Source organism: Passer montanus, unplaced genomic scaffold, assembly GCF_014805655.1.
Source record: "Passer montanus isolate IOZ18808 unplaced genomic scaffold, ASM1480565v1 scaffold19, whole genome shotgun sequence".
Lineage (NCBI taxonomy): Eukaryota > Metazoa > Chordata > Aves > Passeriformes > Passeridae > Passer > Passer montanus.
The window spans coordinates 1,464,819-1,490,824 of NW_024366480.1; the positions used below are offsets into that span (position 1 = coordinate 1,464,819).

A 26,006-nucleotide genomic window follows, 5' to 3' on the forward strand; every position below is an offset into this window, starting at 1 on the left:
TGGGAGTCTACTTTTGCATGTTTTTATCGTGTTTGTGATAGTACATCTCTGGGCTTTGGAAGCTTCACAGTTCACTCATTCACCACCCAAAGGGTGGTTTTGTCTCTTGATGAAACAGTCATTAAGTCAGTCTGCTGAGTTCAGCATTATCTTTTGCATCTTTGGGATGGCTCTTTTCATTTTTCTCTTTGTATCTCATGTGGAAAAATACACCCGCTAAAATGGCACCTGAAAAACAGAGAGTGTTTGTATGTAAAGGGAAGAGGAAACTTTCTGAAAAGATGTTCCAGCAAGGGCCACAACACTGCCCTGTAATATCCACAGTACTTTACCTCTTGAACAGAAGCAGCTTTGAGGAAGGACTGTGCAGCATGGGACCAAGAGCATCAACCCAAGGCAGTGCTGGGCAGGATCAGATGCCTTGGGGCTCAGAGGCCTTTTCCCAAAGGAAAATTTTTCCTCTAGGGTCTGACCAGATGGCAAAGTGTCTATTTTAGCGCCCCCTCCCACTGAGCAGAGATTTGTCATTATCATGTTTGTCTTGAAATGTAGTTCGTCATTTATTTATTTATTTATTTATATATATATATATATATATAAAATCATTTGATCTTTTAAAATTATTATGATCTTGTTATACTGTATATAAATTTATTTCCTCTTTATCAGTGTTAGAATTAATATGAAAGATGTAAACCTGCAAAGCTAAAATAGGAGAATAAAATTATTACTATAAACTACAGGTACAGATACCATAAGTAGAAAGCTTCACTATTTTCACTACAATCTGGATGCCCAAGACAAAACTTAAATCCCCTCCCTGACAGGCAAAGGGCAGTAAGTAGCAATGAAATGACACTATGCTACAAGTTCAGCAGTTTCTTCTGTCCTAGCTGGTTGTTGTGCCACTGGATGTTTTTCTTACAACCAAAATCCTAGAAGTTTGCAGCCATCATGATACACAATGATGGGATCTTTCCTCTTGCACTCATTATGCAACATGCTTGACAAATCTTCACCCAACAAGTGAATTTGTGTCAGAAATGCAGCAGCACCATCACATCTCAGAGGTCTGGCTTCAAATCAGCCAGGAAGAAGTGACTTACCAATGATGATCAGCACCGCGAGTAGAATCCCAATTGCCTGCCCAACGGTTGGCCAGGAGTGCTGACGGTCTATTTCGATAAAACATGAATTTTCACTGGAACACTTGCAGATGCTTACTGCAAAAGGAAATGCCATGAGGTTAATGAGAAGTTTAGTAGTCACATTTGGTTATTTATAAATGTAACTGCTGTCTTGAAGGTAATAGTTCTGTGCATAGAATACCTTTAAGATTCACTTTGTTTTCCAAAGGCGGTTTTCCATTGTCATTAAGTATTATTGGAACTTCATACACCTTCTCTTCAAAGTTAGCATGTTTCAGGGACAGGTAAGCATGAGTAGCTGTAAGTAGGAAATGGGACATTCATGTCAGCACAAGAAAGACAGTTCAACATTCATACCAGCTGCAAGTGTTTGGGTTTGTTTTTTTTTAAGACTGCTTTGTGCATGATATTAATTCCTGTTTTCCTCAATGTCTTCCAGGATCTCATTGGTTTGCGGACATTAAGTAAAAAGGGAATATCTAGAAGCCTAGTCTGGCCTTCAGCGTAATATGACTACAAAATTTTCTTCCTAATTTTTGTACCAGGCCAAATCTGATCTTGGTAGTGCTACACTGATAGCATCCCATCTAGACCAGCAATAGTCCCCAAAACTCACAGAGACCACAACCAGCTTAAATTGTTCCCAAGGAAATGTAGGACAGGCCATCCTTCTAGTGAACTTACACCATCACATCTAGGACTCTGAAAACTGGAAAAGGTAATAACAGCCATTGGGATGAGATCAAAGTCTGTTGATGTAAGTATCTTGTCTCCAGAATAAATGGAGATTACGATGAAAAAACAAGCAGGTATTTCATTTCCTCCTCCCTCTCACCCTTCAAACATTTGCAGCTCAGGGACGCCTTGAGCAAGGTGTAATTTCTTGCTTTGAACTTGTAGAAAAGTTCTGCATAGACAACACCCTGAGACAGCAAGTTCCCAAGTCAGCCACCTCCTCATTCTATCTGCCCTGTAAATAACTCCACAAACTTCACTTGAGGGTCCCAAGTTTGTGCACTGGAAGAGAGAGCAAAGGATGAACCCTTGGCCACCCTGACCATAGCATTCATAATTTTTTATCTCTCTATTGAATTATTTTCCTGCTGTCTTTTTAGACAGATTAAAAGTACTAGCTTACTTTGCTGCTCCTATACACTTCCTTATATCAGGCCATTCTATAACTCTGATTATCTTTGTCACCCTATCTAAACCTGTTTCCTGTTATACTGCATTTTTATGACACAGATAGAATGGAGTTCAAAGCTTGAAGAATTATGGCGTTATAAAGGTGCATAATAATGTCCTCAGGTTTCTTTTCTGGCTGTTTCCTGGTAATCCTCAATATTTGACCTGTTTTTCTGGATACTGCTGATCTAACATTTCCAGGGAACTGCTTACAGTTCTCCTTCCTGATTCATAACAGCCAGCTCAGCATCCATGATTTCAAAAGTGAATTTGGGAGCCCAAGGTTCACTAGCACCTGTGAATTTAATTGTTCAACCAACTCAGTCTTGGGAGTATGTTCTGAAATACTTCACGCTCAGTTCCTACTCAAATAACTTTGTATAATGAGTAAGTTTTGCCTCCTCATTGCACATCCATATGTATTGAGTTATGTAGATCCCAGCAAAAAACCTTTGGAAAACCACACATGAGCTCCCTTCACTGCAAGAGCTGACTGTTTACTCCAAGTCCTGAATTTAAAATTATCATTTATTCTTTCATAACTTTAAATTTGTGGCAACCCAGCTTTCTCTAGTGGGACAATTCATCAAATATGTTTTATTAATTCAGACAGGCTCTATCAGCCAAGCACTTATTCATGTCCTTACTGTCCCCTTCAAAAAGCTCCATTCACTTTGTGAGGCAGGACTTCCTTTTGTACATGAAATGTCAAAAATGTGCAGTTTGCAAACTGCTCTATTTCTTTTTCAGCAGTGATTTGTGCTCGTTAAACACACATATATTTCATATTTACATGTTTCTTCTCTCAAAAATAGTCATGAAATTACAGCTTGCAACATACCGGGGTTTACCTCTTGCAAAAATAATTAATGACTTTGGTGTTCTCAACAACCCAATTTTTTTTCTGCACAGAACACTGGTTATGCAATAATGAGAGTGAAAAGGAATTCTACAATTCTTCATATTCACCAGAGTACCAAGTGAGTCCCATATCATGGTAAGAACGGCTGAATTAGCTTACCATTGAATTTTGAGATTTCCCAATTATTTCTTGCATTCAGCTCATCCGCAAGGGAAAAAGTAAATTTTGAATAAAACAACTGTTCATCAGCATCAGTAGCTTGAATGAGAGTTCTCTCTCCTCCACTGACTGGGTAGCAGAAGAAAGTAGGATAATCCGTAGCTATTTGTGGGTAGTTGTCATTCACATCACGTAAGTGCAGAACCAAGAACGCTTTGGATTTGTGAGCTGCATTATCTGTTGAGTTTAACAGAACGCAAAGTTACATGAACATCTTGGATTTACACTCTGGGCTGTTGCATTAGCAGCTGTCACAGAGTTACACCATCACATAGGCAGTGAAAGGTGCTGATCTGTCTAAAGGTGGCAGAAACAAGGTCTCAGGAGATCATTTGGGGGATTTCTGAGGGCTGCCTCTACTTTTTCACGAGCATTGTTTATTTACCACCAGCTCTTGCTAGCTACAGAACACTAGCAAGGGAAAGGAGGCAGATCATATCTAGTAATCTGTCATATCCATCATGTCTGGCAAGCAGTCACATCCAAAGTGACCAGTGCTCTTAGGAGCTCTCTTAAGCATGAAATGCCTTCAGTTTCTCATCCCTCTTCTATATACAGGAAATGCAAGCCAAAATGGAAAGATTTTAATGGCTAGAAGTCCTAACTAGAAGTCCTAATATATTTCATACCTCACAGAGTATTAGTTTTAATTATAATAAAATGAAATTCTGTAGAAGGTTTCAAACTACTCTCTGGGTATATTTTCAGAAAGCCTAACCATACCTAGGACAAAGACTAAAATCTTCATAGCTGTAGAGAAAAAAGTGACAGAAAATATTGATACTGCAAACAGTGAAAAAATTTGAATCTTCTCTATATGTCATGCAGTTCAAGAAAATATAAGACCATAACCCAACTTCACAAAAGCTATTTTAATCCTTGTTATCAACAGCATCAAGATTTCTTCAAGAAATTTAAATTCTTAAGAAATATATACTTCTAAGGATACAGCACAGGATATATATCCAAGATTACATGTTCCAGTACTTTTCATGGGTTTAGTCAGGGTTTATTTAGTATGATAATTCCTCATAAATGAGTAAGGACAGGGGATTCCTCTGTGTGTATATTTAGTAGTTTCATCACTTACTTAGCTCTGATACAACAACCTCTATTGAGTATATTTCTTCTGTTTCTCGATCCAAAGGGGAAGCAGTATATACCTGCCCAGTGGCTGAATCAATTCTCAGCCATTGTCTCACGTCACCTTCCAAGGAGTATCTTTGGAAAGAAATAGGAGGGGGGAAAAAATCATATATATATATGATATACAGTTCCAAATTGAGAAAAAAATCCAACAAAGCAAATACTTCTTTGTTGACTTTACATAAGAAAGCTTGATTACAGTTGTACTCAAAGAGAGGGTTCTTGGAAGAGTTGCAGTACTACAATACTACAGCCAACCAGGAGATACAGATAGAGGAGAAGAGGCCAAAATCATCCAGGATAAGAGTGTGAGCAGAACTACAGAAATGCCATCTCTGCTGTAGCCTGTGTGCTTGCAATTCCACTTTCCTTCTTAATGGGGAACCTGGGAGCTTTTAGTTCTGAAGTGTGATTTGTCCAAACCCCATGTCCATCTCACCCCATCACATCTCCCACATCTTGGTTTTGATGGGGGCACAAGCCAAGGGCTGGGGGACAGAGGGGCCAGTGCAGGAGCCCTGCTGTGGATCGAGAAGGGACCAGGCCCCCAAGGTGAACGATGGTGATTATCTTCTGCCAGTTTGGAGCAGCCTGTAACTACCATTGGGGCAGCCTTGGAACAGAGTGGGCTTTAAGCATCACCACATAATTGTGTTTATATCATTGTTTAAAAAAATCAAGGTCCCTGGGTATTTACTTATACAAATTTAACTATGAACATATGACCCAGTTAAAGCACAGGCACTTGTTTAAGTAGAAGTGACCAGACCTTCTCATTCAATGTTTTTGTTCTTTTAGTACCCTTTACACTAGAAACAGCATGCTTGTACATCTTTTACTTTTTATACTTTTTATTTTATGCCCTTTAACCTATTTTTAGCAGAAATGTGGTTTATGTATAACTAAATTCCTGTCATATGTCTCTGTCATCATCCCCCAGAGCTTCTGGACCATGTGGCTCACTTTCAAACTAGCTTGACAGAAGGCCAAACATGATAAGTTCCCAAAAGTTAGGGACAAGTAGAAAGCCAGATGAGAAATCTCTGGGAATAAGAACCCACAGGAGGCCCAAGAGTCACATTGTGCAACTCCATTAACCAGTTGGTGTTTTGCTGAATTTTAGTTAAATTTCAAGAACTGTTTATTTTGAGTTGATCTGTTCAGCATTCCAGCTGGGAATTGTAAGGCAAAAGTCACAAATAACTCCTCTATCTGACTCTACTGTGTAAGGTACATTTACACCATGCAACACAGCACAGGAGTTGTCTTGAAGAGAGCTTTGCATCCACAATAGAAAGAGATGTGTCATCTCTGACAGCTAGGAAAGAAAACTATTTATTTTTCAGTGGTAGACTTGAGGATGTGTGTTTTGGTGGAGAAAAACTTGAGGTTGTGAATTTTGGTTGTTTCCTGTGTGACATGAAAAGCAGCTGATCTCCTGCTGGTTTAGGGGTACACAGTATATGCTTCATTTTTTTGATAAAGGCATTATAGACATGGAACCTTGTTATTCTCAGTCCAGCTCTACCTTTTTCCTGGAGATATAAATTAGCCTGCTTCCCTTGTGGTTTCCTGTTTCAAGGCTGATGTTTGTCACAGCACAGAGAGAAATCTGGTGAAAAAAGTACTACCCAGCAGTCTGCTGCAGGTAGGTCACTGGCCCCACCACACGCCCACCTTCTACTGGGAGATAAGACTTCTGTAAAAACAGTATTTTTCCACATGCCAAGTATTGGGCATATTTTATTTGCAGGTCCTTTAGAACAACATTTGAAACCCTAAATTCAATTAATTAATCTCAGTCGCTCTTTTTTACCGTACAGAATCCCCTTCAGGATCATAGGCCTCCACAGTCATCACCAAGGTATTGACAGGAATGTCTTCAGACACTTCTGTTTTGTAAACTGGCTTCCGGAAAACAGGTGGCTCATCCACATTTGTCACCAAAATTTTTAACTTGGTAAGAGAGCTTGAGTTGTACTGCACACCTTCCACCAGCGGTTCGGGGTTTGTGGCGTTGATCACCAGGTTGTACACAGGCATTGTTTCAAAATCAAGAGGCTGGATGAATTAGGAAAAAAAAAAAGGTTCTTGAAGCAATGGCTCTGCTGCTGTGGGGAGCTCCAGTGAGAAACTAAAGAGTCCCTCTCTTCTCAAGGAGGAGATTGCATCCCAAACAGAGGAAAAATAAAAGAGCTGTCAGGAGAAAATTACACTGGGAATGTTCCATTTAAATGAAACCATATGCCTGTTTAGAAGCCTCCTCAGCAACTGCATTTTCTAATAATGTTGCCACCTGCCCGACTAAGTTTAATGACAATATCCTGTTTACAGAAATAGTATTTATAGCTCTGTATGAGAAGGCCTCAAAAGACCCCAGGGTGCCAAAAGTCATACAAGGGTTGTTACACTACCGAGTTTCTCACAACTGCCTCCTTGGGAAAAAATGAGGCTGAGGCTGGTGCTGAAGACAGGTCACCAAACGCTGCCTCTGCCTGCACTTGGCCTGGTGGCAGCACACGAGCTGGAGGCACACAATAGGGCACCCCTTGGAAAATGAGTGATAGTTTTCTGGACCCAGAGTCCAAACACCTTTGAGAAGGCTAATTTCAAAGGGAGAGCAATTTTGCTATTGAAATTCATGGATGCAGCAAAAAGTGTTCTTTATATTCCTGTCTCCAGCATTCAGCATGTGGGCTGTATCACCTACTGCAGCACACATTGTTCTTGGTCACAGTTAATGTTCCCCTCATCAGGAACAAACTGCAACTCCATGCTGACGCTGGGACATGCTGGCTACGCTTGCACCTTGATTTGCAAAGGCCACTAATGGCCAGAGCAACTGCAGGGAGGAGAATCTGCCCTGTCGCAGCCCACCACTACCACCACAGCACATGGAAGCATTAGCTGGCTTTCTCTTGTCCAGAAATGCTGCCGCAAAATCACTCAAACAGTGTCATTTTTTTGTCATTATGGTGCATAAAGACCTATTTCATTGGCCAGAACCTGCTCTTCTGGAGGAGCAGCCAGCAGCAGAGCCAGTGGAGGGAGCTGCTGGTGGTGGTGAGGGCACAGCAAAGGCAGGAGGATAGGTGTGTGTGAGCACTGCACAGGCACAGAGCCCGAGTCCAAAAGTGGAGCCTCCTGCAGTCTGTGCCATGCTTAGGGTGTCCTCACCCCACTACCAGTCAACACCCTCCCCATAAATCTTTACCAGGGCAGTAACTGTGTATGACAAATAAGTAACACTAAAGAAGAAGAATAAAATCCATCTATTCACCTTGTTAATCTTGATGAGCCCTTGATTTCTTGCATAGTTTGTTTCTATGATGAGCGTGTTGTTTGGATCACCTTCCTGCACTTGGAAAATTATGATGGAGCTCCCTGTGGCAGGCTCATCTCCATCAGTTGCTTCAATTTCTAATATCAGACTTCCTATTGGTGTATCTTCTGCCACAGTCACACTGCCGTACTGAAGAGAGAGAGGTGTCATTGAAACATGACATGCCATTTGTGGATAAGAATTTCAGCACAACTTCAGCTTGTGACCCACATGCATGGGTATATTTTAACCCACAGCAGCCACACAAAGGAGGGAAGCTTTTTAGCCACACATTTATGGGAGGTGATGGGATCAGAATCAGTCCCAAATCTTCAGCTCCTCTGTGAAAACCAGCCCATGATCATGCAGAAGGGATAGCAGAGCTCCTCTGTCTCTGTACCCTGTGAGCGCCACTTATTGTTAAATATTTGATTGCTTCATGCACCATAGGTTGTTGCCACGTTGGCATCTCTGACTCTCAGCTCTTCTGACTCTTTAATGCGTGCCCTTGCCCAGAAGCCTCACCTTGAGACCAGGTCTTGGACCGAGACCTTGAGGTGAGATGGTGTAAAACCTGCTCTGCAGGCACCTTGTCTGCATGAGACTGTGCTGCCATTGCCGTCAACAGAGAGCTGGGCAATGCAGTCTGCAAGGCCCAAGAACCAGCACAGCTTCCCTGGAAGCACAACTATGCCTGACAGGCCACACAGCTCTCCTGAGCCCACCACCTACACGGCCTGCAGGAGTGGAGGGAGCTGGGACACCTCTGTGTAAGCACTCCAGCCACTCTAGTGTCTGCCAGGAGGCTCGTGCCATCAGGCAGAAGTCATGAAATGTCTGCAGGTCTCTGCCAGATGCCAGCACCTCCACCAGAGGAAAGGCAAGAACCTGACACCATCCTCGAATCAGGTTTGGGCATGGATCACTGGACCACTGTTTCTGACCAAACCACATAGGGCTTTTGATTCCCATTCACCTTCTGGCTGTTTTGGGTACACTAGGCTGTGTTTGGAAAGGTACTTGGGAGATGCCAGCTTTTTTTCCATTTAGCTATCTGATTAATTTTAGAGCCTTTTCTTCTCCCTTTCCCTTCAGAACTTTCATTTCTGGAATAAACTGCTTGAATGGAAAAATTTCTTTCTGTACACAGTTTTCCACTGAGCAAATTACCTTAAATTTTATAATTAGCTGTTAGTCTGTCCCATTGTTCACTGTCTAGATAGAGCTTATATGCAGACTTGCAGCAATATTTTACCTTTATTTTTACTAGTAGTTACTCTGTTACTTGTTCTGTAAATGACTACTTTCCTGCTGACATCCTATAGACATTGAAGGTGCACTCAAACACTTGTCAAAAGTTATTGGAGCATTCAAAATGGTGTTAAAAATACTCACATCTGATTTTTTAAAGATGGGAATTTGATCATTGATGTCGATGACATGTACTTCCACATTACAGATCGTTTCAAATTCTGCATGGAAACAGACAAACAATGTCACACCAGCCTTTCTGCCAAAAATAACTCTCCTCCAGAAGGGTTCACTGTGAGCAAAAGTGAGCATTGCCAGATTGCCCAATCTAAGCACTAAGTTGAGAGAAGCATTTATCTCACATATCTCTTAGTCAATGACAACCTCACTCTCTGGCTTACCATTGATCTTCCCAATTTCTCCAGCACTGTCCCATCCTGTTTGATTTCCCTCACTTTTTAAAACTACATCTGTTTACCAGCATGATGATAGCTATGAATTGTGTTAGCTGTCTCAGTATCACTTTTCCATGTCAAAAAGTAAGCCCTGGGTTGTTAACGCTCCCTTGTCCTCTTGGTCATCAGGCAGCACCCCCAGTTTTGTTACAGGCAGAGTTCAATTCTTGTAAATCTAATCACTACCTGAGCAGTGGCACCCATAACAATGGCAGGTTGTGACATTAGAATCATAATATATCCATATATAAATGGTTCTTAGTGTTTTACAAACATGCCTCATGAGCTGAAAGTTAAGGAAAATTCTAAACAACATCGTTTGGATGGAATTCAAATAAGCATCCAAGACAAATCACCAGCTTTCTCCCTGTGGAAGGTTTTCCATCATCTGCCAAAATGATGCAATTTCATTTACAGACATCTTTCCATGCCAGTTCCTTCATGCACAAGTTTTGCCTGACTGTAGGGATTCCAGCACAAAGCTTTAAGCTTTGGTACCAAGTTTGATTTCCTTTCCATTCAGTGAATCACAAAGGACTCATGACAATTTATATAAGAGACAAGATAATTTTTGAAGTTTAAAAGTTTAATTTCAGCTTAATATTCTCTCAATGTTTTAAAATATTATCTGGACTGTCTGAGCAGCTGTGTTTAATTTCTAGATTTTTTTTTTCAGTTAAGTCTCTTTGAAAGATCTGGGGGAAAACCACATTCATGATCTCTTCATTTTTTACCCCTGCGGAAGGAAATTTCTTTCTGAAGTACTTGTTAATAAGCTTCCCAATTTAGCCACACTCTGTCCTAGAGCTGGTTCCCTTCCATGCTTGCATTATGAATCATGATTAATCTCCCTGCATCTCAAGAACAGGACAAGTACCATGCCAGAGCAAGACAGCTCTCAGTGCTGCTGCCTATTCAGCAAATCCTCCTTGTCTCCCCACATCCCTTAGACACTGAACACAAGTCATGCCAGTGTGGACAGAGTTATTCCAATGTGTAACAGCAGGCATTACTTACTTGAATCTGTCACCAGGACCTTCAAGAAATACTTGGGTGAATCACGCTTGCTTAAGGAACGGCCAGCTAATTGCAAAGTCCCGGTGTCTTGCTGGATATAGAAGAGATTATTTGAGGGAAATTCAGGTTCCTGGCTTTGGATTTGGAAATGCAGACGAGAGTTAAGGCTGTCCTTCTCATCCATGTCCGTAGCAAACACGGTGCCAATATTACTCCCTGTGGCAGAGCAGAGATGGGAGTCAGACAGAGTGCAGTGGTCCCGTTTCTCCACAGAAGTACACAGTGACAACAGCAATACCAGTGCAAAGGGTCATTAAAAATAAAGCTCTATGGAAAACACTTCAATGGACATGCAATCTTTTCACTTCTGGGAGTTTTTGCTTTAGCATCCCAATGTACTGGTTTGGGCAGTCCAAAAGACAGCAGACTCTTCAGTCCTGAAACCAAATAGCTGATGTCAAGACATTGGAAGATTTTGGTAATGGTCCATTGAAGTCAGAGGTATTATGCTGGAGTTGCAGCTGGATGAGGGAAAATGGGCTCATACCACTTTAAGAACAGAATTTCTGGTATTGGTAATAAAAGATGTGTTTTTCTTTACACAGTCTAAGCAGTTATCCAAATCTGGGTTATGGCAGTTTTATATTTTAAATAAAAAAGCGTTTTAAAAGTAGGTGTTTTGGGTCTGTCTTTCTCAAGTTCTTGAAATCCTTTCCACAGGAATTATTTAAGACAAAATAGGAGGGCTATTTGCACAGGAAAATATTTCCCTGGGACAGCCATGTTTTAATCTTTGGGATTAGAATTTTAGCTTCATTCACACACAGCTGGAAATAACAGGAATACAATGAGGTGCATAAATTAACAGAAGTTCTTTTCTTACCTCCCTTTTCATTTTCTTGAACTTCAATAATGGTGAGGAACTGCTGGCACACAGGGGGATTGTCATTGATATCTTCCACAACAATGTGAATTTGCAAAGGCTTGTCCACCAGTTCTCCCGTGCTATCTTTTGACACCACAAAGAATGTATACTGCAACAAGAATATAACAATTAGATGGCTTGAATGTAACAATATTTTGCATTTTAGTATGTAACTATTGAATATGAAATATCTTCTCATGAGTTTGCTCAGTGTTTTCCCTCTGTTTAAATAAGAACTCTTCCATCACCCCTTAGTTTCTGAGGCCTGAGTTCTCAAAGGATTTTAAAATCTGTGGTCCCCAAGGTCTGAAATAGATCTGAAACCTCCAGATCTCCTTCACTCCACACATCCCACCGCCTACCTCTTACTCATGCACCTACAGCCCTGCCATAGCTGGTCCATGCTGTACATGGTACATATGCTGTGGGCAGTGATTGCTGCTGCCTGTCCCACTCTAGAGTAAGAACCTGAAGCTGTTTACAGTATAATAGGTGGATGAACTTCCACATATATCACATCATTTCCAAATTGAAGTGACAAGAAACAAAGCTTTTATCTATTCTCCTCTTTCCTGTCCCCCTTCCTTTCTGTTGAGCTTTCTTATATTTACTCCCACACCAATAATCAGCTTCCTGCTGTGCTCTCTGCCATCAGTGAAGTTTTATGTGTTTACTTACAGTATCCTTTTCTTCCCTGTCCAGTGGTTGGGTCACATAAATATCCCCATTCTCACTGATGGAAAATGGGAGCCTTGGCAGCTTTTCTTTTTCAAAAATGCCATAAATTACACCTGGTTCATTTGACTGCACCTAAAAAAAAAAAACCCACCAAAAAATAAATCAGGATAGGAAGTCAGAAGTGTAGAGTGAGATTTAACAGGGATTATTTCTGGACCACAAACAGAAACAATTGCATTCCTGTTAGCTTCATAAACCAGAAAATTAACAGTTTGGCAGGCTCTTGGGATGAACTGCAGAAAATCAGACTGATAATCCACCTCGGCTCTCTGAATTGTGTGCTGAAGTCACTTTACCACAGTTTCTCCATCTGTCCAGATGGGATACAACACATACCTTTTCATAAAAGGATTTGGTGATATGGAGATAAATAGTAATTATGAGAAAAAATAATTATTTTCCTTTGAATATCTTGATACTAATGATTTCCTCTCCTAACACTCTCTATTCCTGCCTTGTTTTATTTTGTTTAATCCAGAGAAGTAGAACAACGTAACAACACTAAATTAGAAGGAGCTGCCCAATCCCTCCAGGACAGAGAGGCCCTGCAGAAAGACCTTAATAAATTATAGAGATGGGCAATCACCAACTGTATGAAGTTTAACAAAGTGACAGATTCTGCACCTGGGATGGAGCGACCCTGGCTGTATGTGTATGTGTAGGCTGGGGAACGAGAGGCTGGAGAGCAGCACCACAGAAAGGACCTGGGGGTCCTGGTCAGTGGAAAGTTGAATGTGAGCCAACAGTGCCCTGGCAGCCAGGAGGGCCCACCCTGTCCTGGGGTACAAAGCATGGCCTGACAGATTCTACACCTGGGATGGAGCAACCCTGGCTGTATGTGTAGGCTGGGGAACGAGAGGCTGGAGAGCAGCACCACAGAAAGGATCTGGGGGTCCTGGTCAGTGGAAAGTTGAATGTGAGCCAGCAGTGCCATGGCAGCCAGGAGGGCCACCCTGTCCTGGGGGCATCAGGCACAGCATGGCCAGCAGGGGAAGGGAGGGGATTGTCCTGCTCTGCTCTGCACTGGGGAGGCCTCACCTCAAGTGCTGGGGGCAGTTTTGGGTACAACATTATAAAAAAGACATTAAACTATTAGAGAGTGTCCAAAGGAGTGCCATGAGGATGGTGAAGGGTTTGCAGGGGAAGCCTTAGTAGGAGCAGCTGATGTCATTTGATTTGTTCAGCCTGGAGGAGACTGAGGGGAGACTTCAACATCCTCATGAGGAGAGGCAGAGGGGTGGGACTGATCTCTTCACTTCCTTGACCAGGGGCAGGACTTGAGGAAGTTCAGCTGGGGGAGGTCTGTGTTAGATATCAAGAAAAGGTTTTTCACCCAGAGGGTTGCTGGGCACTGGAACAGGATCCCCAAGGAAGTGGTCACATCACCAGACCTTCATTAGTTCAAGAAGCATTTGGACAATGCTCTCAGGCACCTGGTGTGACTCTTGGGGTGTCCTGTGCAGGGCCAGGAGCTGGACTTTATGATCCTGATGGGTCTCTTCCAATACAGCATATTCTATGATTCTATGATTCTGTGAAAACAAATACCTGGTACCTGTCTGTAAATAGGTGTATGCACACACTTTACATTCATCAAAGCCTATGAGGAAGGCTCTTTTCTGGGGTTCTGCACATTTAAAATTAAATTAAATACACAGACTGGTAAGTTAATAGAGTCGGTATTAACATTTATGTTCTACATAGCAGCAACTACATTTCATTTTTCCCTAGGCATAATCAACATGACATTGGCTACCATATGAAATGTATATACAAGTGACCACAAAATGGGTACACCCTTACATCTTATTCTTCATTCTACCTGTTTTCATTCTGGATTCCCTTGGGCTGTCACTGAGGCCAGTGAGAATAGCACCAAGCCAGTTACTCTTGTGAACAGGATCCATGGAATCCTGCCATGTTCAAGAATGACAGCATTGGGGTGTCATTGCCAAGGCATTTTTCAAAGTCAAATATTTCTGAAAGGCTGTTGACCTGTTAGTTAATATGTACTGATGTATACACTGCTATTGGTCTGCAGTTATCAGCAAAATATTTTGCACATGAACTGTTAAAAGAGGAATATTGGGAATGCAGCATATGAAGGAGGGTATTTCAGTCCTTTCAAGGCACTTTTGATGTAGCAGTTGTGCTGCATGATGCAAAACTGGTCACAGCAGGTGTACCTGAGTGTGAGGGACTGCCCACAACAGGGCTGTTGTGGAGCTGGTACCTTGCCCTGCTCTTCTGCAGGTGGAAGAAGCTAACCACAAAATAAACTCCAAAAAACTCTTGGTTTGCTCAAAGCCTGGAGGACCCATGACTGGATTTTGGTCCCAAACTGAAAGGCAAAGTTCAGTCCCTCTAGTGTTTGTATTGACTGTATCTCAGTCACCTCCAAACTATTAACTTTTGTGTTAACAAAAAATCAATGAGACCTCCACAAACAATCATTTCCAAAGGATGCCGTATTAAAAAAATGACTGGGAGGTGTCAAAGAAGAACCTGGTGTTGGATGCAGTGGGGACACCTTCACAGTTAGTTGCGAGGAAACAATTCTGTAGTACAAGAAGTTCAAGGAGTGTGGTCAAGGACCCTACCTTGCTGATGTTGACAGGGTGGACCTCGGTTGAGTTTTCTTTGATGTGGATGATGGGCGGAGCTTTCCACAGGCTCTCCTTCACCGTGATGATCACATCAACACTGCTGGTGAAAGCATTTGGTGTCGTCCCTGCCATGTCCTTCACGGAGACAACAAGTATGAAGGTGTCCTGCTTTTGAGGATCCAAGTAATAAGAGCCTAGAGACAGAGCAAAGAGTCAAGAAAAATTACACAGAGGCTGTGGGGGCTGTTCATCTGCCTGTTGCCTCTTAGATATACTATGGTTCTTTAACTGCTTCAGACTTACTCCTTAGATGGTCCTTTGGGACAAACCTCAGCAAGCCACTTCCTCTGGGTTCTCTGAACTATGCAGCATAGCATCATGTGCATGGAATCATATGAGGCCTCTGTGCTGTGGTCTTATTTTGTGCAGAGGCATCACTGAAGAGCCCTCACCCCAGTTAGGCGCTTGTTCAGCCCAGCAGAATAGATGGGTGTTTCTAAATCATTACAATTTAGTTGGGATCACTTGTCCAGCTGAGTTTTCTCTGCATTTTTCATGTTACTGCTTTGGGTTTCTAGATTTCGTGGCAGAGAATTAATTCCAAGATATGACACAGTGTAGTCCTGAAGGAAGCTCTTCTCAGTGAAGAGCTCAATCTCCCTTTCTGCTAGCTTCCCTTGAATTTGATGGGACAAAACACAAGTTCCCCAAAACTAGGGCTTTAGTGGAGTATGTCCACTGACTATGTTTATTCACAATGTAGCATCAGACCCATGTTGTTTTGCTCCTGTGCATATCCCAGAAGTCATGCTTGCTCTCTGCAATCAAGAATCTTTTGACATACCTTTCCTGCTTGGTGAGATTGCTCCAGTTGCATTATTAATCTGGAAAAGCATTTCTGAATAAGGGTTGGGAAAATGATGGAGAATGCTGTAAGACAGCTGTGCATGGAGAGTTGTAGGATCATCACGGTCAGTGGCATGGACATACATGAAGGGCTTGCCTGTTGGGATTGGAGAAGAAAGTGGTAAGAGAAGAGACTGAACCTTAACACATAATCCATTCGAGCAGAGCTTGCAAACCAGGAAAGAAACTTATGGGGAGCTACCATTGTTCCAAAATGCATCTCTCATGGGAAGCCATGTGCAGAGGTTACACTGCTGTATGCCATCCCACAGGTCAACCCTCCACCAGCTCTGCTTGGTAGGATCACAACAGGTGTGGTGACCAGTTGATGAAGAAGGTGACAGAGTGAAATCAGAGTGCCTGCACCCAGAATTCAGCTTACTGGGATCTCTCCTTAAGGCCACTTTGCAGTTCTTACCCAAATCAGTTAGAGGTGTGGTGCCCAGTTGATGAAGAAGATGACAGAGTGAAATCAACAGAGAGCTACCTATCACACAAGAGTGCCTGCACCCAGAATTCAGCTCACTGGGATCTCTCCTTAAGGCCACTTTGCAGTTCTTACCCAAATCAGTTAAATCCAAAGCACCTTGATAAAAGTGGTGCATGACTTGTAACACAGGTACAATAAAAACACAATCATACAGTGAAAAAAATATGGAAATACCCAGTAATGTAAGTCAACTTCTACCTTTTGCGCACCAGTGCAGCATTCAAAATCCTTTTGACTTGGATGCACTAAAGAATACAGTAATGTGTTTCAGAATAATTTTCTAACCCCATGGAGGTTTATATGCATATTTTTTAGCAAAAGTTTCTTCTTGAGTCCATAGCACAGCAATAACAGCTGTAGGAGTCCTTTGTTTTATTTCCAAGGTGTAAATATCAACTTACTGCTCTTTGATACTGGCATGACTTTTGGACTGGATCACTGAAATTCATAATCTAAGACTCTCTTCTAAATATTAAGGTTTAGCCCATGTTCTGAGAAGCATCATTCATGGCAAGCACATATCCCATATGTATGGGGTACTTTCTTTTACTGTTCGTAAAGACTCAGATAGTCTTAGCATTCTCTTTCTGTACAGTCTTTCATAGCCTTTAAATTTTATACCTCTTCTAGCATAAGGTTTCGTTGTTTTTGTTTTTTTTTTCCAGAGCAATGGAGAGAGCGGCAATATTTGTCTGTTAAGTGACATTTGCAAAGAATAAACAATAAAAAGTATTTCTGATTGCACTCATCCCTTTACACCACATAGTGGTCACCTCTTTGCCCTTTCGTAATATTAGAGAGGCTTTCATCCTTATTTTGTACAGTCTTGTAGGAAGAAAAACTGATATTTTTCCAGCTTGTACGGCAACCACTTTACCTTCCTGCCTAATTTACCTACCTTCCTATTAATGATAATACTTAATTATGGTGGCAATTACCTGGACGAGAGTTCTGCCTCACTACTCCATAGTATTTTGTCTGGTTAAATTCCGGTGGGTTGTCATTGATATCTTCCACATGTATTGTAACAGTATGTGGACCTTTAACTGTCTTTCCACTCTCATCCAGACTTTCCACCTGATTTGAAAAAAGAAGGAACAGCAAGTAAATATTTTCATGCAGATAGGTTAAAAGGCATAAATTAATATCACGGTGTCAGATGCCAGGTCACTCTTACTGTCATGCAAATCTGGTGAGAGCCACCAATGGGTAGCTCCACATACAAGGTCAAATTTGCCACTGTAGCTCCCTGACAAGTATTTGTCACAGTATATAATGCCAACAAAACAAAATAACCCACTTCTGCTTCTGATGACACCTTTCAGAGAACAATTTCCCACTTCCAGTTTCTGCAGAAAATCCAACATGATACAGCATTTATAACTAATTGCTATTATAAATATAAATCAGAAAAATAATCTGATATAAGGATTAGTAAAGAAAAATTAATTCTTAATTCTAATGACTTTTTTTTTTCACACAATTTGACTTGTTTTCCAGCCTTCTTTAACTTTAAATCACTAAGTATATATCTGTCACACTTCATTTTGTTTGCACATAATAGATAAAATCATGATTATTTATGCCTAACCAAGCACGACTTTTTCATTCTGTCATCACTTCTTGTCTATAAATGATTCACATGCTTAAGGTTATTAACTGCTGGGGCTAGGAAATTGTCCTCTCTAATTCCAATCCAAGGGTCCTTTAGAGCTGCGAATGTGAAACCATGAAAACCTGAAGTGCTAGACTTTAGAAAGACTGCTAAGGCTGGCTAAAAAACCATCATGTACTTTGTCTGTTCAGATAGTGAACCTCTCATGATCATCTCCTCAGCTGCTAGTGCCTCAGAAAAAGACAGCACCATTTTTGACATGGTTTAAGAGGACAAGGCTATACTGAGACCTAAACACTGCCCATCCACTACTCCATTCTCAGCAGTGTTTGCACTAGTGAGATCCTCATGAAAAGGGTATAACAGCAGGACAAGCACAAAAAGCTTTTCTTTTCTTAGAGTCCAACATCTGCCAAACAGCTTCCTGCTGTTATCTGGCAGAGGTTAGATCTGTGCCTTTCTGCCTAAATGTCTTTCACTCGCACTTTTTCAGAGTCACAGAATATTCCGAGTTGGAAGTGACCCACAAGGATCTTCAAGTCCAACACTGAAGTGAATGGCCCATACAAGGATCAAACCTTGGCATTATTAGCACCATGCTCTAACCAACTGAGCTAATCTCAGTTTGTCACCATGTATATTATAAGCTTTCTAAATTATTACAATAGTTCATTTTTCCACTCCAGAAATAGAATTCACCCTATCAGCTATCAGGGATAACAAGAGAAGCTCATTCATAAGACTGGATTTTACTTCCAGTCAAGTATTCCCCCCATATTAGGAGAGTTAAAGGGTTGTGTTGGCATCACGATTTTTGTTTTCTGAACATAGTCTTCCTCTGTTAAGGAGCATTTTCCTGTTCAGTCTTTGAGAGCTACAAAGCCATATGTCTTCCAGAAAATTCTGATATTAAAAATTAAAAACCTGCCTGTAAACATAGGCAAAATAAAGGATTCAAAATTTCAACATATTTCTCTTAGTATCAGGTATACCCAAAGAAGATGAATGTGAATACTTCTCCCTTCCTATTTTTCATTGAGTTTTTACCTGCAGTTTGTGCACTTGCTTGGTCTCCCAGTCCAGAGACCCATTGATATACAGGATGCCTGTCCTCGGCTCAACGTCAATAATTCCGCCTTTTTCACCAGATGCTCTGAAACTCACAGCAGGTGGCTCAAGTTTGAACTACAATGGGAAAAAAACCAAACAAACAAACACACAAACAAAACAAAAACAGAAGGGAAAATCATCATTTTTTTCAGCATTTTCACCATAATAAAAATAATTTCATGCTTTTGTGACTTTTTAAAATCTATTGCCAACAGTGTGTTTGGCTGGGAGAATGATATTTCAAGAGTCTGCTCAAACAAGTCTGCTCTTTTCTGATCCTCAGCAGAGGAGTTTTCACATTATTTCCTGAATGCTGCAAGAAATCCCGACTGCAGTTTGTTTCCAAAGCAAACGTCTGCTTAGGACAGGCTTTGTCTGAGCATGGGAATGGAAAAAAATGACACACATCCTCCATTTGCCTGGGAGCTGGATCTGTCCTTCTGTGGTTATGGCTTTGGGAGGAAAACCTCAGAGTCAAAGGAAAATTATGACACAAGTTACATGGAAAGAAATTCTCCAGGAATGTTGATTTTATTAATCCCTGTCTTAGGATATCCTCTTAAAAATGTGTTTGAGAGGGGATTGTCTCCTGCTCTTTGCATGTAGACTCTTGAATTCCCAGAGACAGGAATTAAAAATGAATTTTGCATCCTCCTGGGGGACTGTTCTTCCCACCAGCACAGAGACAACACTTCATATGTGGTCTCTGTGTGCAGGCTATGGGGTTCCTGACCAGGGTGGATAACACGAGACACTTGATTACCTGGTGAAGGATGCGTGGACCCCCTCCTTCTTGAACAGAGAAGTCCATGTCCTTCAGAGGCCCAGTCATACTCAGGCCCTCCAGACTAAGCCACATAGCCTGTGAGACAGAGAGGGAGAGAGAGGGATGGAGGAAAGCAGCTGAGGGATGTCTGCTGCCACCACACACAAACAGCAGCTCCCCACCCCTGAGCCTCCTTGAGCTGTTTTGCTGTGGTATAATGGCAGAGACTCTTCCAGGTTTGCAATGAACATCTTCAGGTTCTTCAGCGTACATAATTTTTAAAAGCAGTGTGATTTATTAATTAATTAGAGAACAAAGGCTTGTGCCCTGCCCTTTTCTGACCACTACATAATTAAATGAGATTGGATCTACCTTCAAGAGCAAACAGAAGAATAAAATAGATGAATGTAGACTAAGAGCAAAAGGGAATTAATGAAATCATTTCTGGATCTCCTCTGTGTCCCCAGCAGGACCATCTATGACCCATCCAAGAGCCACAAAGGCCCTTGAAAACAAGTGTGTCTTGTGAAATCAAACATCACACCTGGGGATGAGGAGGAGCTGTGGCTGCATGCACCCTTTGTAATTTCCCCAGTAAATCAAATCTTTTTTGTATAGAAATGAGCCCTCCCTGGGTTCCTACACCCCCTCTCACTCAGTGCCACAGCCAGCTAGGCAAGCCACTTGAGCCCTGTGATTTCACATCAATTGTATGTGAATGCAAACCACAGAGAGAACAAACGTGTCCTTCTAATTTTTGGCTTTTACCTGATGTCAAATAATGTAATACAAATCACTCTCAGCCTCTGTTTTCTTCCTAAAGACCAGCAATGTCTTAACATCATGGTTTTTCCTGCCAAATTTTTATGAGTTTTATAACCACACACTCCCCAGTTCCCAAAGACCTCCACACTCCTGCCCTAACATTTCAGGGCTGTTCTTGCTTCCCAACAAAAAAAAACCCAAAACAAAACCAAAAAAAGAGCCTCTCAGGGCAGGCCTTGCACACAAGACAATTCACACTGTGGTTCAGATAATCAACCTGTTTCTTCAATGGCAAGACCAAGATTCCCCAAATTCCCTGTCTTCACCACCACCACCACTATCTTGACAATACTGAGGATCTGCCTGTCAGAATAAGGGCTCCATTATTTGGCTGCACAGGTAAAGTTTCTTTTCTTCCATAGTAAAAATTAATTTATTATGCTTTACAGATTTAGAGTACCATTGCCACCCTATCACACCACAGAGCTGAGTGTGTGTTCCCTGCTGCATGACTTCTCCTCTGGATTTGGTCCTATTGCTGCTGGGACAGCTATTCAATTTCTCACAGAAAAGCACAGTCTGCATATTACCAAGGGAAAGCTTAATTCTGCCTATGACAAAAACATAGCTAAATTCAAGCACAATTCACCCTAAAGCACTGCTCTGTGTGTGTGTCACAAGTAGTGTTTCAGTTATTCCATATTGTTCTTAATAATAGCCAGAGATGCTGTCCCGCTCGCCTACGAGGCTTTGTGACTCCTTTTGAAAACAGGAAAAGCTGGGGAGGGAGAGGGAGGGATGCTAGTGGACACTAGTGTCAGCAGAAGAATATCAACAAATGCAATCTGATAGTTATGCATCCAGGAAAATGCACTTTGCAGCTACCTTTCAATATTTTTGCTAAATGCTGACTCCTGGCCTCGCCAGGGACCAGATATCAGAACCCTGAACCTGACCTGCTACAGCTACTCCCATGTCACACAGGTTGGCACAGCCTGGCTCCTGGAGGCTTTTCCCAGGGCCATTTTATGGACAGATTTTGCTTTATCATGTTGCCTGCCATGGAGGAACAAAGGCTGATGCTATAAAAACCAGCAAGTTCAAAGTGCAGCCTATGAAACAAGTAAGCGATAAGACTGTGAAATAAGTAATCACTTCTGTCGATTAAAATTACTTTATGTGGACCATAAATGCTTCCAAACATATTTCTACCACATGAATCACTGTTCAGGAGCTTGAAAGGGAAAGAGGCTTTACCTCTTGGTCCATATCCATTGGTATATCTTGTGAAGGTGGCTATAATGCTTGCAGAGTGGCTTCATGGGGGTGCCAGCACTACCACAAGCAGCAGCTTGTGAAATGGGAAGGGAAAAGGAGGTGCTCACTGTGGCACCCCTCAAGGTCTCCATATTATGAGGTGGTTTTTTTTACTGAACTTGAATTTCATGCATTTTTTCAATCTTTTCTGTTAATTTGAAGTAGAAGTCACCACTGCTGTAGCCTTTACAAACATCAGTAAATATTGCATTTAACACATAAGGTCCACAAAAGCATAATTAATACGTTTCAGTTCCAGAAAATCCTCTGAAAAAGGATTCACAGAAATCAAATAATGAGGATACATAATTAATATGCACAGTTTAAGCTATGAGCCATTATATGTTTTAGAATACATTTAATATGTCAGCACATATATGGATTATAATGCAGAACTCATTATACTGATGTTTTCACTCATTGGTGATTTGTTGCAGTATGTTTAAGTCTTTTCTAGCATGAAATTCATGTATTAGAAACAGTGATATCTAAAGAGGAAGTAGAAGAGGAAAAAGAAGTAAATTGGTGCCTTCTAGGCTTTTAAAAGTTTTTTTTTCCTAATGACTGAGATGTCTTCTGAACTTGCAGTGGGGGTCACACACATGTGCTGGGGACACACCCAGAGTTACAGCCCCTGTGCTGGCAGCAGGGCCCGCCTGACCTGCGGGCTGGCACGCCCCATGGATTAGAGCTCAGAGGCTCTCAGGCAACCTTTGCTGTTTGCTCACAGATAAACAAAGGAAAACCTGGAACTCACCGAGTGAATGAGAAGCAGAAGTCCACACAGCTTAAGCATACTGGAATATGCTTTGCTTCAGCTCCTGCAAAGAGATGACAGTCAATTTAGCCCCATAGATCTGGCCCAGTCTATTTGCACACCAAGGCGAGAGCTGAGTTTTCCTGAAGCTGCAGGGAGAGAGCTGAGGAGTCGGTCCCAAAGGAGCAGCTGCAGATCTGCTCAAGAGAGACGAGACCACTGATACCCCTGGGCTGCCAAGGAAGGCTGTGCCCGTCAGGTTTTGCCTAATGGTGCAAGAGATGCAACATGTGAGATGGCCAAAGAGCTCTCAAAGATTGAACCTGGCACAAAAAAGCCATGCAACCGCATTTACAATAATTCTGTACTGCAAAGCCATTTTCATTTCTGCTTTACTGAAAGCAATGAACCGTTCACAAGAAATGCTATAACCACAGGACAAAAGTCTTGCAGAGACTATCCTGAGGTGTCTGGTTCCAAAAGTTCAACTGTTTCCTGCAGAGTGCAGAGACAAAGGAAGCCTAAGGCGTCGCGCGCCCTAAAACAACATGGCTACTGGAAACAAAATTTCCAAGTCCAAGGAGCACTCTCTGCCTCAAATTTCAAAGAAATGTTGAGCACACACTTCCACAGTTTATGTTACATCCTCCTAAAAACTAGATGGCTTTTGCAAAATGCTATCCTACTTCCTCACTGCCTCCAGATGTTTACAAAGAGGACGGGGCCAGTTCTGGAAGGACGTGAAGCTGGCATATTGTGCTGCCATTTTCAGTGGTGCTTCATGTTATATGGCTCCCACCTGCAGGAATCCTTCCACAGATCTGTCCCAAGGAGGCCCCCAATGGGGAGAGCACAGTGTGGAGGCACAGATCCCTCCAGGTGCCTTCCTGCTTGTGCTTCTCATCACACCATCTCCACCCCAACCACCCCTTCTTTTCTTTCCTGAATGGCTGAACAAAAAGGGGACCTGTAATATAGAAACTGCTCCCCACACTGCTGCTCTCTCGAGCACTCCTTCTAGGACATGCCACAGGAGTTTATCTTCCCAATCCCATTCTGAGCTGAGTTATACTGTGTGTGCAATTACACCCTTTGAAGCACTGGGCTCTTTCCTTGGGCTGGGGATAACTGTGTGGGTACTGCAAGAAAATAATATGACATCCTTTTGAAACCAGAAGTGATCAGAAAAATCATTAAATTTGTCAGGAGACAAGGGCTGAAAGTGAGCCCCCTGTAAATGCTTGGTTGTGATGCCTCCTCAGTGGGTCCTTCACAGACCTCCTGGAGCCAGAGGAGGTGGCACAGGCAGGGCAGAGAAAAGGAGAAGACACTTTGAACCTCTTGGAAGGACACTTCAAACCAAACCTGTTGCTGATATTCCGGTTACACAGTCAATGAAAATTCTTTCAGTTCCTCTGTCTGTACAACCTCTCCCCTCCCCTTCCCTCCTGCCATGCTCTTCTGAATATATTGGCTGTTCCTGCTGCACTTAGTAGCCATGTGGGAACTCCAAAAAACGAATTCCTTATTAATTTGTGGCAGAAGGTGGGACAGAGTGCCCAAGGTGTTCCCCCTCCATCCTGTAAGGCTGCAGTCTGTGCCCAGGGGCTCCCTTCAGGGCTTTTATGCCGCTCTGGAGAAGGCATGGCTGGAGGTGCCCCTTTGCCAGCCAGCGATGGAGGAACACCAGGGAGCTAAAAGTGCTGGGGGAGGCCATCAAATGGGAGGAAAAACCATATGGGATGTCTGGGGTACCATGGTCTGGATTCAGGGAAAAAAGAAGGAGCAAGACCTACCAGGGGAGAAAGTTTCAGGGGAAACATCCCATCTTACTTTTGGGGACAGAAAATGCTGTCAAATTAATTGCTAAATGTGGCTGTGTCACGGCCAGGCTCTCCTGTCCAGATCCGACTACCAAATGCTGCAGTGGAAATTCATCCATTTCACAGTTTCCATGTGCCTTTGATGTTCCCTTCTCTTTGAACGTAGATATCATTTCCTTATGTCATGTAATTTATGGTGCCTATTGCAAGTTTTGATCAGTTCTTGAACATTTATTTTTGGGTGGAAACTGTTACCAAGTCTCATGAACCATCTCACTGCCAAGGACTGAAACCCCAAAATCCATACTCCTCTGTTACTCAGAACAGAGTTCCAGTATATATAGATTCATATAAAATTTTCAGTAACAGGCAGTTTCAGGATGAGAATAGCATCAGCTTAACTAAAAGCAGCTTGAGATCTGGGTTGAGGACTGGAGCCATATTTTCTCCTTCATTTCTTAGCTTCATCTCAGTGCTATATCCCTAATAATCCCTCACGCTTCCCATGACTGAAGAGAAATCCCTAGGATAACCATCATACAAATATTCCAGTGACTTTCAATAATAAACATTCAGAGAACAAAGACTATTCCCAGAGATTAAAGATCAGTAACAATCACAAGTATTTGGTTCCATGGAAAAAAAAATATTATTTTCTTTAGTTGATTGATTTCAGATGTTCAAATTCAGCAAAGAGAAAACAGAGGAAATTGATCCAAATCAAATATAAACCAGACTAAGCCTTAGCACAGCAGTCATCCATTTTACAGGGACAGCTGATTTCCTAACACTGCCTGAAAATCCTTTAGCAAAACCCCCACTTCAGCTTTTAAAATCTTTCTGTGAAATGTCATTTAGATCATCCCTTACCTGTAACATGAAAAGCTTATTTTGCTCTAAAAATTCTTCTTTCTTTCAGCTGTGGGAATCACCTTTGCACAGGTTGGTGATGTCTGTCTGTGCTTATCCAGTTTATAGTTCCTCAGACTTGCCCTCAGAGATTCAGCAGCTCAAACATTAACTGCAGGACAATTATTGATTCTAATGACTAGGTGTGGTATGAAACAGCAGCCTGTAAGGAAGCAAGGTAGCTCAAAGGTAATTCACAGTCTTCAATATTTTTACATCCTTTGTGATTTTCTTTCTGATTTCTTTTTTTTTTTTCAGTCGAGCTGTGAGAAAAGAACATGCAGGGCATGGGCTGGAGGCACAGAGGAAAGACAGCCTTTCTGTAGGGGAGCAGGTGGAGAGGAGGGGGCACGGGCCTTGATGGAGAGCATGTCTGCTACCTGCTAAGTCACAGGAATAATTCACATTCAGAGGACAAGAATTTGGACATAAAGGTGGCTTGTTTTCACAGCAGATCCTTTCATGGGAAGGACCCAGCCAAGTTAAGAAAATAATTTATCAGTCCTCATGTTGGAAAGTTTAAATTCTGTCTGAGCTCTGCTAAAAATTTACTTTAAGTAATTTTGGGCAAATCAGTCTGTCTGCCCTTTTCCAGATACTTGTCTCATAGTGGATGCAATCATTCCTTTCCCTTTTGTGCCATCTTTCACATCTGTTTTATGTTTGCAGCCTTT

General features: G+C 41.9%; 1 protein-coding gene across 1 annotated transcript; it reads right to left on the minus strand.

The window, feature by feature from the left end:
* CDH17 (cadherin 17) lies at window positions 1-25,379 on the minus strand. The gene is made up of 18 exons (XM_039706251.1): window positions 25,294-25,379; window positions 22,601-22,664; window positions 19,759-19,857; window positions 18,933-19,070; window positions 17,209-17,347; window positions 15,719-15,877; window positions 14,869-15,068; window positions 12,209-12,340; window positions 11,489-11,639; window positions 10,606-10,821; window positions 9,278-9,354; window positions 7,841-8,032; window positions 6,377-6,621; window positions 4,505-4,635; window positions 3,355-3,591; window positions 1,330-1,446; window positions 1,107-1,223; window positions 1-228 (listed from the first exon to the last, which is right to left on the minus strand). Exons 2-18 carry the CDS (start codon window positions 22,637-22,639, stop codon window positions 122-124), a joined length of 2,496 nt encoding a protein of 831 aa, XP_039562185.1. The 5' UTR covers window positions 22,640-22,664; window positions 25,294-25,379; the 3' UTR covers window positions 1-121.
* Between the last annotated feature and the right edge of the window lie 627 nt (window positions 25,380-26,006).